The sequence below is a fragment of the Castor canadensis genome, chromosome 12 (genome assembly GCF_047511655.1).
Source record: "Castor canadensis chromosome 12, mCasCan1.hap1v2, whole genome shotgun sequence".
NCBI lineage: Eukaryota > Metazoa > Chordata > Mammalia > Rodentia > Castoridae > Castor > Castor canadensis.
Window position 1 is genome coordinate 125356208 of NC_133397.1, and position 14931 is coordinate 125371138.

Genomic DNA, 14931 nt, shown 5'->3' on the forward strand with positions numbered 1-14931 from the left:
GGTTACTATTAGATACATAAGTAATGTTTCCTTTATTTGAATTCTCAACCTTTTCTGAAGGAAAATAAAAAATGACTTAAAATCAGAGAGCATCTAGGTTACCGTTGTATGGATGTGAAAGAGTCACATCCAGGGCCTTTCAAAGGCAGAACTCAGCTCATTGAGATGGAGAGTGATATGACAGATGTGCTGTTTTAAGATGGATAAACTATTTCATTTGTGTTAACTATTAGTTTAGTAGAAATGAATCAAATTTCCCAGAGATATGACTGCCATTCTGAAAGGGTTTGTTATTTCCAGTTGATGGGTTTTTTGATGCTTTATAAATTCATTTTTCATCTGACTTGTCTTTCCCAGAAAGGAAATGTAATGTAACTTCACCTAAACGTATTAGGCCCAAACGTTGATGCGTTATGTACAGTTGTATGTATTATAAAATGTTTTCTGCATTGCTATATAGAGATAATGGATGTTAAAATCTGTGTTTGAATTTCATGACACTTCTACACTCTCATATTAATTTTTAAAGAACTTATTCACACTTTCAGGAAGCCTGATATTTAAATTTCAGGGCAGAGGGCAATGATAGATTCAGGGGCCTATACTCAGCTAATGATTGGGTTTATCTGAGCAACATCTCTGCCTTTCATGCTGTCTTATTTATAGCAACCTTTGTACCTGTTGCTTTTATCTTTTTCTGCATTCCTATACTTAAAAAAAAAATTCCTCACATATGTATTCAGAGATGACAGTACAGGAACATGAACATACATTGGTTGTATGTAGACTAAAACCTGATTCTGTCTCACACAAAATTTGGTCAGTACTTGCTGCATGCACAATTCTGGATAATTTTATGTGTTATCTTATTTAATCTTCAAAACAACACTGTGTGATAGGCACTATTACTGATCAGCATCTAACGGTTGAAGAAGGAGCAATGGACGGTTTTAGTAACCAGCAAAAAATAGAAGAGCTAAGATCTAAGTCCACATTTAACTTCAAACACTACGAATATTGTTTGGTATTTAAATGGAAAGTTGTAAGATTTAGAACTTTCAGAGACTCCTCTGTTTATCATTGTTTACTGACTGCAGTGAGCTAGTTACTGGGCATCAAGGGAACATTGTCCTTTGTACAGAGCTGGTAAAATGAAAGAAAAAATGGAAGGCAACTTCTGTTTATTACCATTACTTAGATGAGTACCCCAACCTAAAGAGAAAAAGCTTGTGCCTGGTTGAAGAATGGAAATACGTTTTAAAGCTGCTGTGAAAATGTGAGAATCATTGGCCAGGATTCAGTCATGTGTTTCCAAAGTTTTCAGACTCAAATGTTGTTTATATCTCATTGTGGACTTTGAGTGCCAAATAAACCAAATAAACCTATGTATTCTCTCTCTTTCTTTTTTTTTTTTTTTCAGTTCTGAGATTTGAACTCAGGGCCTCACACTTGGTAGGCAGGTACTCTACCACTTAAAGCAACTCTATCAGCCCTTTTTCCTTTAGTTATTTATCAGATAGGGTCTTGTGCTTTTTGCTCTAGTAAGTCTTGGACTATGGTCATCTTCTGCCTTCCATGTAGCTGGAGTCACAGTTATGTGCCATCACCTTCACAATCTATCTTTGAGATAGGGTCTTCTAACTTTTTGCCTGGGCAGGCCTCAAATCATGATCCTTTTATCTTTGCCTCCCAAATGGATGGAATTTCTGTTTTGTTGTTAGTTAAGAATATCTATCAAGGAAAAAATGGAGAATAAAACAATGTTTATATCATAATCAAGGTAAAAATGATAGTTATGAAAAAATGAGAAAAGCATGATGTTTGTTTATTTTTTTTAAGTTTCACACAAGAGAAAGTAGGAGATGACCTATAGAAAACTCAGGATTTGCCATCTAAAACAAACTTTAAGCCTACTTTGAATAAGATAGAATTTAATTCATCAAGTTAAGCTTATAAGCCCCAAATGTCAATATGTATGTATCATTTTAATAACTTAGAATTATAGTAAGTAATAACCAGTACTGGATAAGAAACATTTGTTTATAATTTAACATGCAAAGGATGAAGGAAGCTTAATGATGCGTTATACTTGGTTAATTAATATTGTGCTATATAACGCAGTCACATTTTTAGAAAGAAGACATATTGGCCAAATGGTTTCCCACAACTGAATTTTGAACTCTCAAATAATACTCAAGTTCCAACTTTGTAGGGCTAAGAGTTGGTGCTTTTGTTTGTGACATGAGGGCCTGGGATTGTGCTCTCTGGGGTAATACAGGAAAACTGTCTTCATATGTAGAATTGTAGTGTGGAGGATGCAGGACTCCAGCTGCATCCAGAACAGTGTGAGCAGACAAGTCAGGGACAACGTGTTACTCACTGGATTTCATCTGTGCTTGGCTTTCAACCACAGTCTATCATTTCTTAAACTAAACAAAATTAGTGCAGTTCAATTTTCTCAAGCTTATTTTTTTTCTGCCTCCAGAATCAGCACTACATTTTTATTGTGCTACTCAAAATGATTGGGAAACCCAAAGGCCAAATTCCTTGATGAGAGAAAAAATCTCACTCTATAAGAAATAACTCTATAATCTGAAAGAGTTAATGGTTCTCTTAAAGTGCTCAATTTATCCAGAGAGGGGACCCTGTGACCCCATGAGGACCTGCCTTTGGTCATTTCTTAGGAAGAATGTAATTTAGAACTCTCTAGTATTCTGCTTGCTGCTTGGTTATTGATGACATTGACTTTTAGTTTTAAAAATCTTGCTTTGGAAAATTGTTTTTAACAACCCTCAACTGCTCATATCCTGCATTTTTATTTTATATCACTTTTCATTTGGGATACTATTAAGTCAAATCTTTGGTAACTTCTCCACAATCCAATTTATTTTTACCCAAAATCCATTGAATTCAACTCACTGCTTTTTTGCAAAAGGTTAACCCAATATTTCATGTTGTGTTATACTTTCTACTTATGGTATGTGAAGGCAAAGTGACTGTGATAGGCATCCAGTAAATTGCATTCAGAATGTTTATTCTGAAAAGTTACATTACTATGCCGACAGAGATAAGCATAATCATTTATCACAATACAGATTATGGAAATAAAAACTGATATAAATGTAGCCATTTTTCTTATGTGTTTCTCAGTTTGCCTTAAATGTTGAATAGTATACCTTTTAAAATGTCATCATTTTATTAATTAAGGTGAATTATTGTATGAAATTAGTAATGGGTCAAGCCTAAATAGAAGCAAAAAATATTTTTATAAAAAGAAAATGTCTTTAATTTTTCCTGTAAAATGAGCTTACTTGGAGTTTCTAAGATGGCTTCTGTTAATGAGTTGCTTTGACATCTTGTCGTTATGCGGAATCACCATTTAAACCTGTGGCTTTCTTGTTCTGGAGACATAGACATCTAAGCTGATAGTGAAGAAGTATCATAAAAAGGAATTACTAAAAATATTCTTATCACCTTTCTATTGGACCAGTTGTCCAATACAACTTATAATTAAACTGAATTCAGAATACAGCTAAATCTACTAAAGGTTTCATTTAGTGGTTGTTTTTTGTAAGGGCTTCATTGACATATAATTCACACATCACACAACTTATCCTTATAAAGTATAGAATTCAAAGGCTTTTAAAAAAACATATTCATAATTTTTCTATCAATACTACAGCCAGACTTTATCAGTTCAAAAAGAAACCACTACCCTTTAGCACTTGCTTTTCATCTTCCCAGTTTTGAGGAACCACCAGGGTACTGCCATCTGCCCACTTCAATTTGCCTGTTCTGAATACTTTGTATATGGTAGTTTGAAACTGTTATCTTTTAATTATCCTAATGTTTACAATGTTCACATGCATGGTGCATTTCTCACATTTTCTTTATGTGATTGATACCGGATTCCATTCCATTGTGATTGGAGAGCTGCTGTGTGATATGTACTCCTTTGAAGTTCAGAGAGGGTTGTTATTTCACCTAGCCTATGATCTATTCTGGACAATGTTCCAGACATACTTGAGGAGAGTGTGTATTCTGCTCATTTGGGGTAGTGTGTTCTAAGCATCTCCAGTAGGTCTTGATGTTTTACAGTGTTGATCAAATCTTCTAATTCCTTATTCTTCTGTCTACTTGTTCTGCTGATTATTTAAAAGTCTTCTATAATTATTTGGAAGTCTGTTTTCCCTTAATTTTTTAGGCTTTGCCTTATGTATTTTTGCCTTGTTGTTAAGCACATACATGTTCAGAGCTTCCTGATGCACGAGCCTTTAAAACACCCCTCTGTATGTCCAGGGATACTTTTTGCTATTGTAAAGCTTCTTGTGTTGTTAGTGTGGGCATTTCTGTATTTATAGGGTTGCTGTTTGCATGGTACATCTTTTTTAATACTTCTACTTTCATCCCGTTTTTGCCATTGAGTCGAAAGTGTATCCACTAATGATAACATAGCTAGATCTTGTTTTTAAATCTATTCTGACAGTATACACTTCATAATTACTTTTAGAATTTCATAAGTATTGATACTTTGTTTTTGTTGGCCGTTGGGCTTTCATGTGGATTTCTTGTTTTTGCAGTGCTGGGCTTCATGCAGGATAGCAAAGCATTGTACTACTGAGCTGTACGTTCAGCTATTTTCATGTGAACTTGAATTACTGTTTGTGATCACCTTCTGCCTGTGGAAAGCAATTCTAGTAATATCTCATTTTATGTTTTTTTTGGGGGGAGTGCCTGTATTTAACCCTTATTTTCTTAAAATAGTTTTATTGAATATAGGATTCTTGGATGACAATTTTTTTCTTTTAGTACTTTGTATATATCATCTTACTTTTTTGAGGCCTCCATTCTTCTTTGTAAGAATTCAACTATTTGTCTGGAGTCATGTCTAAAGTGATAGAGCAGCTGTCTAGCATGTGCAAAGCCCTGAGTTCAGATTCCAGCACTGCAAAAAAAAAAAAAGTTAAACGTGAAGCGTACATGACAAATTATTTCTTTCTTGCTACTTTCATGATTTTTCTTTTAAATTGACTTTTAACACTTTTACTAATGTTCTTTAATATCTTTGCATCTATACTACTTTGCATTTGTTGAGTTTTTTGGATATATAATTTAATATTTTACTCTGATTTTTTGGGGGGGAGTGGTACAGGGGTCTGACACACAAACCCTTGGAGGACACTCTCAAACCATATCCAGACCATAGCATATGACTTAACATTTTTATTGAAAATGTAAAATTTTAGATGACATTTTGTAGCAATTCTGTGTATTAATCCCTTATTTTGGGGTGTGGGGAACTTGCTTGTGTTTTTGTTTAGCAACTGGATGGATTACTTTAGGGAAGTGTATGAGTCTCCTGTGATCTCTTTAGTGGATGCAGCCTTGAACATGGGCACACTTGCTCTGTGATAACTGGTTTTATAGGGTGCTTCTTGCCTTTTACCTGAGTCTCTTTGTCACATTGTGTGTTTGTCAGTTTCACACCCATCTCTTATTGTAAATAGTGCCCAGGGTATAAATGGTTCTACAATCTGATTTAATTAAATTTGGCCCTTGTACAAGTAGTTTTTGAAATGAGTCCTTGAGGATTTTTGTGACCCAGAAGGACTTACCTTAGCCATCTCTGTTGCAGGTTCTCCCAGGTGAACTATCTGCCTTAGTTGATTCCTTCATTGCTGTCACAGAGCTGCCAGCTTCCTCTTAATTGTTTGCCATCAAAGCCTTAATTGTTCCTAAGAGTACCCTTAGGCTTGAACTTCCCCACACATGGGTTCAAGTGTAGTTGGTTTTTCTGAGGGGAGAACTGTTGGCTAACATGGCTGCCTCCTCCTCTGGAGAAAGTTGCTGGGTTATAGCTCCAGACAGTGGAGTGACAGTGACAATGGTCTGCTTCTCTCAGAGTGGCACCTTGCTTTATGAGCAGGGTGCTGAGTGGGAAGCAGTCTCTGGTTCTCTCAGCTTGCTGCTCATAGGGAGCCAACTCCACCCCAAGGGTGAGGTGTAGTAAGGGTGAAGTCACACAGTCACTGGCATGTTACCCAAGGAAGAGCCTCCTCTCTGTTGTTGCTGATTGAAGAAGGGAACTCCTGACCTCTCAGCTGCATAGTGGGGGATGAGTCTGGCAGATACCATAGCTTCAAGTGGAGGCTGGGGGGACAGAGACACCAAGATCTTGGTTATTCTCATCTGAGGTTGAATGACTTTGATGCTGAGCTGGGCATGGGGGAAACAGTGACACATTCTGTTCCAAATGCCTGGGACCTTCACCCCTCTTTCCATTCAAGTTCAGGTGGATTGTCTTCAGTTAATGCGCCTTCCTTTGATGTTTGACTGTAAGAGATGTTAAAGGGTTGTTATTAGTAGTAGTTTGTTTGACAGGTAATTGGTCTGCAGAAGTCCTGATGCCACTATTCTGGAAATTATCTCCTGGGGTTTCCTTTTAAAGTCTTGCTTAGTTAGGCTTTGACATTAATTCTTACTGGGTTACTTAGGTTACTTATTAATATTACTTATATGCATGATTAAAATGTTTTCTACCTTACACCTCAAAAATCTCATTTAAATATGGGCTTCTGTTGGATGAATTTAAATCCAAATTCCATTCTCAGAAGAACAACGTTGTAATTTATTCCCTTCTGAGATTTTGACTAGGGTACTTATCCAACCTCAACTTATTTGTTCATCCAAAATATTGAAAAAAATGGCAGCTGTGTATCAGTAAGATTATATACATGTGAAAATACTTTTAAACTCTAACATGGAGAGTATTGTTATTACCTCTTTAAATCCAGTGCAGAATGAATTAAAAGTTGTCCCCTTTCTGCTTTTATTCTTATCTAAATATACCAAGTATAAAATTCACTGTAGAGAAGTATTCATTATATTTTATGTGATTTAAAGTCCTTCATATTTTCATGTAAAAAGTAGCCTTACAAAATCAGCTAAGCTATCATGTAGAACATGGATACTTCAGCAAATTGTTCTGGGTAATTAAATCACAGGAGAGGGAAAGAACACTTTCAGCATGTGTGTAGGAATATAAGAATCTATGTTCTTTACTCATCTATTTTAGTTTTTGATAATTTGGGGGATTCTTAATGAAGGTTCATTTTCATATGTGATAAAGATGAGCACAATCTGTTAATTTTCAAGGAACCATAAAACCTAGTCTTGGAAGCTGAACCTTCAGTTGACTAAACCTAATGGAATTCCATTCTCAGAATCCCTGTCATGTTCTTACTCACCCCTCATGAACAAATCACAGACAGAGAATTGTGTGGTACAGAGCCTCTGAATTCCATTTTCACTACACTTTAGTTTTTAGGGTGTTTATAGTTTAGAAAACATGTTGTGTCTTGTCTTTCATTTATTTTTTGCTGTAGTCTTCTGGTCTAAGTGTTAACCCATTTTGCATTTCAGAAAACCAAAGATCAAAAAGGAAAAGTGGTTTACTGAAAGTTATATAACCAATAGTATTAAAAACCAAATTCACAATTTTGAATCTTTTTTTTTTTTTTCACAGACATGAGCATATGCTACCTGCTTGGTGTTGCATATCAGAGACTCAAAGATTAAAAAGCAAAATTCTCTAACTTTTCCACTCAAAATATGCTCAGTTGGGGAGGGAAGAACAATTCTAAAGCAGAGGTTATTGCTGAATTTGGAGTGACTCGGTGGAGAAAAAGTGGGTACTCTAGGAGAAAAATGCCAGAGCTAAATCAGTTAGGGGAGCCCTCCTGGAAGAGGAGGACTTTGAGGTGCATGTTGATTGCAATAATCATGGCCAGTATTCTTTCTAGTGCCATCTTAGCTGACTCCTTTTAGTTTGTGTCTGAATCCACATCTCCCTCCCTAATTTCTGATATCTCAATCCTACATTCTCTACTATTCAAAATGAATTAAATCCCTTTTTCATGTGAAAACTCTTCAATAATCAAAAACCTATATGTCTTCTTTAATCTTTCCAGTTATGCATACAGCTTTTTCAACATGTAAAAATTGTTGAAACATGTTGGGTAAAATGTTGATTGGCTTAAACTGAGCCATTGGCCACCATGGTTCCTTCTCTCTGGTGAAAACATAGTTCTTTTGTTGTTGTTGGATGGTGGTGAATAATGTATATTTGTTTTTCTTGAATAATTTTTTTTTGCCAAGAGTTGCAAATTAGTACAAAATGTTGTATGGGTAACTAACTCATATTTTATTCAGTATAAGTATATTAATGTAAGGTGAGTATTCAAGTTTAGTAACATAAGGTAACTATTTAAGGAGCCATGCTATACTTTGGATCTAGTTTGAGCTTTTGGTCAATTTGTGCCATTAAAATTTTTTTCTAACTTATTTGACTTTAAAAATTTGGTTTCACTTTTTCCATCTTAATTTTTGTCATATTGGAATTTTCTTAGGTCCTTTTGTAAAAGCAAAATACAAGATTCTTTGCTTAGTTGCCTTAAACACCAGCTTGCCAACTTTGGATCATTTTCTAATTTGTTTAGCTTTTATGTAATCATTTTTTTTTGGTCTCATGTATCATAAGAGTTTTCACTCTTAGCTAAATCTTTCTTTAAGGAGGAGTGGGAGAATCCTAAATAAAATTTTGATTAAAAAAAAAACCCCACTAACAAATGTTTGTATATTTTTTTGCTGTCTTTAGAGCATCCTGGCTTTAAATCCTCGAACACAAACTAATGCAGCACTGCACTCCACCTCAGCCAAGAAACTGGGCAAGAAACATTGGAAAAGAAACCCTGATAAGAACTGTGTTGTAAGTATCACTGGTACATGATTTTCTGCTGAAAATTATCTCATTCCATTCATTGCACAATAATATTTACACATATTTAGAAATGCAATTAAATATTTGTAGGATACAACTGTGATTTTTTTTACAGATTTTTAATATTTTATATTTGAATTATCTCAAAAGTGAGTTTAATTCCCAGGTGAGGTGCAGGGGAAAACACTTTCTCTGAGATTTCTTTTGTGATATTACTGGGGTTTAAACTCAAGGCCTTGTACTTGCTAGGATGGACGCTCTACCACTTGAGTCACATTCCAAGCCCCTTTTCCTTTATTTGTTTTTTGAATAGGGTCCCATGTTTATGCCCAGGCCAGCCTGGACCACAATCCTCCTGGTTCTCATGTTTATGTCTCTCAAGTAGCTATGATGACAGGTGCTCACCACAATGCCTAGTTTTTTGGGGTTTTTTTTGTTGAGATGAGGATCTCCCCCAATTTTTTCCCTAACTGGCCTCAAACTGTGGTTTTCCTCTCTCCCAAGTGGCTATGATTACAGATGTGATCCATCATATCTGTCCTAAGATTTCTGATTGTTAGAACCTTACTTACCTGAGTGATCTACAGCTGGGGCCATGAGCCCATAAGTAGGTAGTAGGTCCATAGTCAAAGACAATAATTGAAATGTAATCTTTGGAAAGAATTTTCCTTTCTACTGAATTTCTCAAAAATTGACTTTTCCAAAAATAATTGGTGAGTGCATTAATAACATGAACTCATTATTTGACATTCATTCATTTAATACTTTGTATATATTAATATAATAAGCATAATTTTACTTTATTTTTGTTTTTCTTTTGTTCCTCTCTGTAGTATGAGGGTAGGGATTGAGGATACATGTTCACATATGTGCATTTATCTAATTTGAAATTTTTCTATCACTGGCCATCCAGCAAAGTTTTTGTAAAGCAAGAAGGATACAGAGTCACAGAGACCAATATGGCCTGAGAGGACCACATAAGCACTTAATAGCAGATGTAGATTTGATGCTCAGTTTTTCATGTTCCAGTCCTGTGAGCTTTCTTTTCTGTCATGACATGTCCAGGGCAGGTGTTTGGAAGGACATTAGTGTGGTCCAAATTGGATCAATTAATAGATAGGCTGGCTATCTACCATGACCTTGTATAATGTTATGAACAACTGAAGGTCATTGAGAGAAGAAACATGGAATTTTCAAACTTATCTCTTAATGATGGTTAAGTGTAAGCTCTCATTTTAAAGGCATGGAACCTGTGGTCAAGAGAAATGCGATGACTTCTCAGAGAACGCTCATTTCTAGATGAGCAAAGTATGTCAAGGCTGTATTTATAAATAGAGGCTTTCTCTATTGTGATTACTATTGTTATTATTTTGTGAACATTATCATTTTTATTCCTTAATGTTATCCTATCAATTGAGTTTCTTAGTTTTAAAAAATATGTAATAGACAAAGGTTTAGTGAGTGAGGTTTTCTCCATCAAATACTTATTGTCACAAACTTTTAGAAAAGCCACTGGACAGAATTGTTGACAATATTTGTTCATACCTGTGTTATAATAGTGTATCCCAGACTGAGAGACTTAACCCATTTAATTTTCACAGTTCTGGAGGCCAGAAGTCCAACACCGAGGTGCAGGCAGGATTGACGCCTAAAGTCTCTCTTCTGGGGCTTATACATAGTGTCTTCTCCATGTGTCTTTACTTGGTCTTCCCTCTGTCTGTGCCTGTGCCCAAATTTCCTCTTCTTGTAAAACCTCTTTTCTTATAACCTGTCCTAATGACCTTATTCTAATTTATTTATCTCGTTAAAGATTGTCTCCAAATGGAGGCACATTTCGAGGAGAGTTAGGATTTCAGCATACAAATTTTGAGGAGACATAATTCAGCCCATGACAATATCAGAAAACATCTAGTAATTCATCTTCTACTAATATATCCTAAGGAAAGAATTTGAATTAGGTGAAGATTAATTATCTAGAAGGAGGATTACCCCTGGCATTATTTATTCAGCAGAGAAAAATATAGAGGAAGGTCCACTGAATTCCGCCTGTTAGGTCATTGTTAAGTATTTAGAGCAAATTCATTCAGTGGTGATTTGTACACCCATTAAAAATAGGTTTTAAATAGTTAATCTGAATAAAACTCACGATCTATATTACATGGTAAAGATATGAAACATCTCTTATGTCACAGTGATGGTGTGCATTTCAATATTACCATACATTTACACATTTGCAAAGAATTTAAAAATATACTGAAATAGTAACAAGGATTATCTTTGTTTTCTTGGCACTTTTTTATATTTCAGGTTTTCTATCTTGAGCAAGTACTAGTGGAAAATGAAATGAAAGCTTTCGATGTATGTTAAAATAAGAATCTCATGGTGTAAGATCAGATTTATTGCTGTGGATGTGTATCACTTTGAAGACATCGATAACATACTTTACTTGACAGAGCAGTGAAGTTCACTCTCAAATGAAATCATGGGGCTAGGGTTCAAAGTTATCCTCAGCGTGTAATGGATGCTGTTCTTTTCCTTTTCATTATGTCCTCACATAAAGAACTGAATGAAATTATAACCTAAGGATTTATTTTTTAATCTATGAATTTTATACTGTGTCTTTTAATCTAAATTGAAAAGCTTTATATGTAAAACAAACAGATTCTGAAAGGAGGAGAGAAGGCTGACAAGCTAGGATACAGGACGAGAAGAATGACACAGTTCCTTGAATTGTCTTTTTCCCACATGTATCTAGACTTAGAAACAAAGAAGCTGATGTTTGGAAATGCTATACACACAATAGCCCCAAACAAGTCTTGCTCTCTCCAGACAGAAAAGCAGACAGAAACTCAGATGGGAACTGCTCTGCCCTAGCCAAACACTATGGAAGGAAAAATTAAAAAGTGACTCTTTCCGTAGGCCCTCAGCAAAGGAGGTCACGAGATGCCCCTAATCCCTGCTGGGTGGGACTGGAGTCTAACCAGGGAGCCCATGGCTGGTTATCAGGAACAGCCTAGCCACTCCTAACCCCCCAGATTTCTACCTCCATATGAAAGAGACGAGGGAAGGGATGGAAAAATACCCCAAAAGAAATAATGGCTGAAACACTCCTATATTGACAAAGAAACATAAACAGATTCAAAAACCTACGTGAAACCCAAAGAGATCTACAGAAAGATACACAATAATTAAACTTCTGAAAATGAACATCACAGAAAACATCTTGAAGGCGGCCAGACCACTTTCATCACAGTAGGGTCACTGAAGGCTGGACCTGGCTGAGACTGCGTTAGCACTGACTGCATGGAACAACTTTCCCTCCTTTAGAACCCGCTGTGTCTCTCCTTTACTGGTCCTGAGCAGCACTCACTCAGGATGTACTGGCACCAAAATCCCTTTGTTTCTAGTGAAAATGAACTTCAAATTGCTGTTTGAGACCTTAGCTGAAGCACTAGATACTTTATTCTGTTTCCTGAAATATTTTCTTCACTTGATCTCCAGGGCACCAAACTCCCTGGTTTTCTTCTTTACTTCATTGACATTTCCTTCCTGGTTTCTTTGTTTAATTATTCCCTATCTCATCCCTAAATATTAGTGCTCATGACACTAATATTTAGCTCTTTCTCTTAGAATACTCAACTGCATTACTGATTGCATTTTTCTCTCCTGACTTTCAGTACCATCTTTAGACAGATGATTTTGTCTTTGTATCTCACTGTGACTTACTCTCTCTGGCTCTATAACCAAATGCCTACTGAATACCCCCTCATCCTATGCATCTCCAACATAACACGTTGATAATCCAAAGTATCAGCTTGTCCCTAAAACCTGTTCCCTGGAGTCCTTTCTATCCATCCTTTCACTTACAGCAAAATATTAGAGGCTTTGCTTTTTTTATTTCCCTTATCTCCCATAATTAATTAGAACATCATTTTGGCTGTGGCTTCAGATATATCCAGAATATGATTATTTCTCACCACCTCTACTGATACCAGTCTTTCTACGCCACCATCATTATCTCACACCTGGATTATTACAATAACCTTGAAAAAAGCCTCCATGTCCTTTCCCAGTGGAGTCTGTTTTCATTAGCACAGCTGAGGAATCCTTTTAGAATATCTGTGCTTAGGTTCACTCAGTGATTTTCCAGCTTACTTGGAGTTTGCACAGTTTTCTTCCTGACATCCCAGCAAGGCCGTCTAGCCACTCCACTTAAAACTAACCTAGTCGTTCTTAGACTCCCCAGCTTAGTTTTTCTCCACAACATCTTGTTAATATTGTACTGTACTTTTAACTCACGATTTCCTTACTGACTGTTTCTACTAGAAGATGAAGTCCAATGCGGTGGGAGTTTTTGTGTTTTATTTATCACGTGTTTTGTTTCCTTAGCTGTGTTCCCAGCTTCTCAATCAAAGCCTGAATCATAGTTGATGCTCCCTATGTCTGTTGAATGAGTACTTGAATGAGTAAATTAATAGGATCCTCCTTTTACCTGTTCTTTAATGCCAGACCCAAGGGCTTCATATTCTCTCTCCCTCTCTCTCTTTCTCATTTGTTTTTTTTTTGGGGGGGGCAGTACTGGGATTTTGAACTCGCGACATCATGCTTGGTAGGCAGGTACTTGAGCCACGCCCCTTGCCCCTTTTACACTGCTTATTTTGGTTATTTTTCCCAGGCTGTCTTGGAACTGTGATCCTTCTGATCTCAGCCTCCCAAGTAGCTAGGTTTATAGGTGTGAGCCACTGGTGCCTGGCAGGATTACGTATTTTCTTACTGTAGAGGGCTTGATAGTTCCCAATGTATCTTTGCAAATGGATTTGGTTTTACCTGAGGCCTGTGAATGATTCAGATTTATTTATTTATTCCTTCCTTCCTTTTTTTTTTTTTTCCTGGCAGTACTGGTTTTTGAACTTAGGGCCTCACACTTGCTAGGCAGGCGCTCTTACTGCTTGAACCACTCTGCCAGACTCCAGATTTGTTTATTTTAGTGATGACAATGACTAGTCCGAAAAATATAAATGCTTTTTTAAAACTCTGTAAGGCTAGTCGGTGTTGCAGCAGGTCTAGAATTCTCATCACCTGGTAGTGATGTCCTGTCCAGTGTATCACTTCTCCTCTTCAGGAAAGACAAGTTAGACTATGAGAAAAGTTACATGGATGTTAAGCAAAATATGGATTGAAGCAGTAGTGACATTTGTGACCAGTAATCTTACATTGTTTCTGAAGATAGATTTACATGTTCAGCCAAATCCCTGACCACCAAAGGTAAAGCTTTGATTTATTTTTCTTTTGATTGATTTTCTAACTATTTTGCTTTGATTTCACAGTGTTCTGTTTTCATTTCACTCAGGTAGTCTCTGACTTACCAGTCTTGGCATAGAAGACTCAGGTTTGTGTGTGTGAGTGGTGGGGAAATTTTCCTGGGGCCATTGTGTGGTCTTCACTCCTCTCTGCCTTTCTTCCTTCCTTCCATTTCATTTCTTTTGTGCTCGAAGAATCTATGCTTCAGGCACTGTATACAATGCTACTCACAGATAAATAACATCCAAACAATTGTTAGTCAAAAATTGTTTATGAAAACAGACACAAATTTGGTTTTAAAAAATAAATTATAGACTTCTTAGAATGCCAGTATCTTTTGGTCCTGTAGAATTGCCCTAAGAATGGGAATTCTGAACTCTTTGCCCAGGAATTTCTTCACTGGGCAGTTTAATGACATTCTACCACCGATGGGAAATTCTGAATTCAGTCAGGGCTTTAAACTGGCCAATGTGGTTTTACTGGTTAATGAAACACGAAACGGTCATTTCCAGTATCTTTTAAACAGGTGTTCCATAACTGCTGTTTATTTTTGCCAGTTTGAAAATGTTGAACTGTTCTAATTACATGAATATTATACAGCCATTTTCCATGAGCAACTTTTGAAGACCAGGAAATACTAAAAATCAGAACATTTATCCTGCTTGAAAAGTAAAAAGGAAGGGCAGTAAATTATTAGATCTGTTTTTTACAGTTTTACTAATTTATTGCAAATATGTGACACAGAGTAGGTGTTCATATTTAAAATTCACAATCTGCAGTCCTATTTCTAAGTGCTTTTTACCTAAATTTCAGAATTACTTAAACTTTGAAATGTGTGTTATATTTTATCT

The 14931-nt window shown here is 36.1% G+C and overlaps 1 protein-coding gene across 3 annotated transcripts in view; it reads left to right on the forward strand.

Annotated features, from left to right (window-relative positions):
• The window catches only part of Dpyd (dihydropyrimidine dehydrogenase), a 798376-nt gene that overhangs the window by 21885 nt on the left and 761560 nt on the right, over positions 1 to 14931 (forward strand). For 2 of the 3 annotated variants that reach the window (XM_074050934.1, XM_074050937.1), the window contains exon 2: positions 8657 to 8767. In XM_074050934.1, coding sequence (XP_073907035.1) covers positions 8657 to 8767 — 111 coding nt within the window. Of the gene's footprint in view, positions 1 to 8654; positions 8768 to 14931 lie in introns of those variants that run through there. The other variant, XM_074050935.1, reaches the window with a different exon arrangement.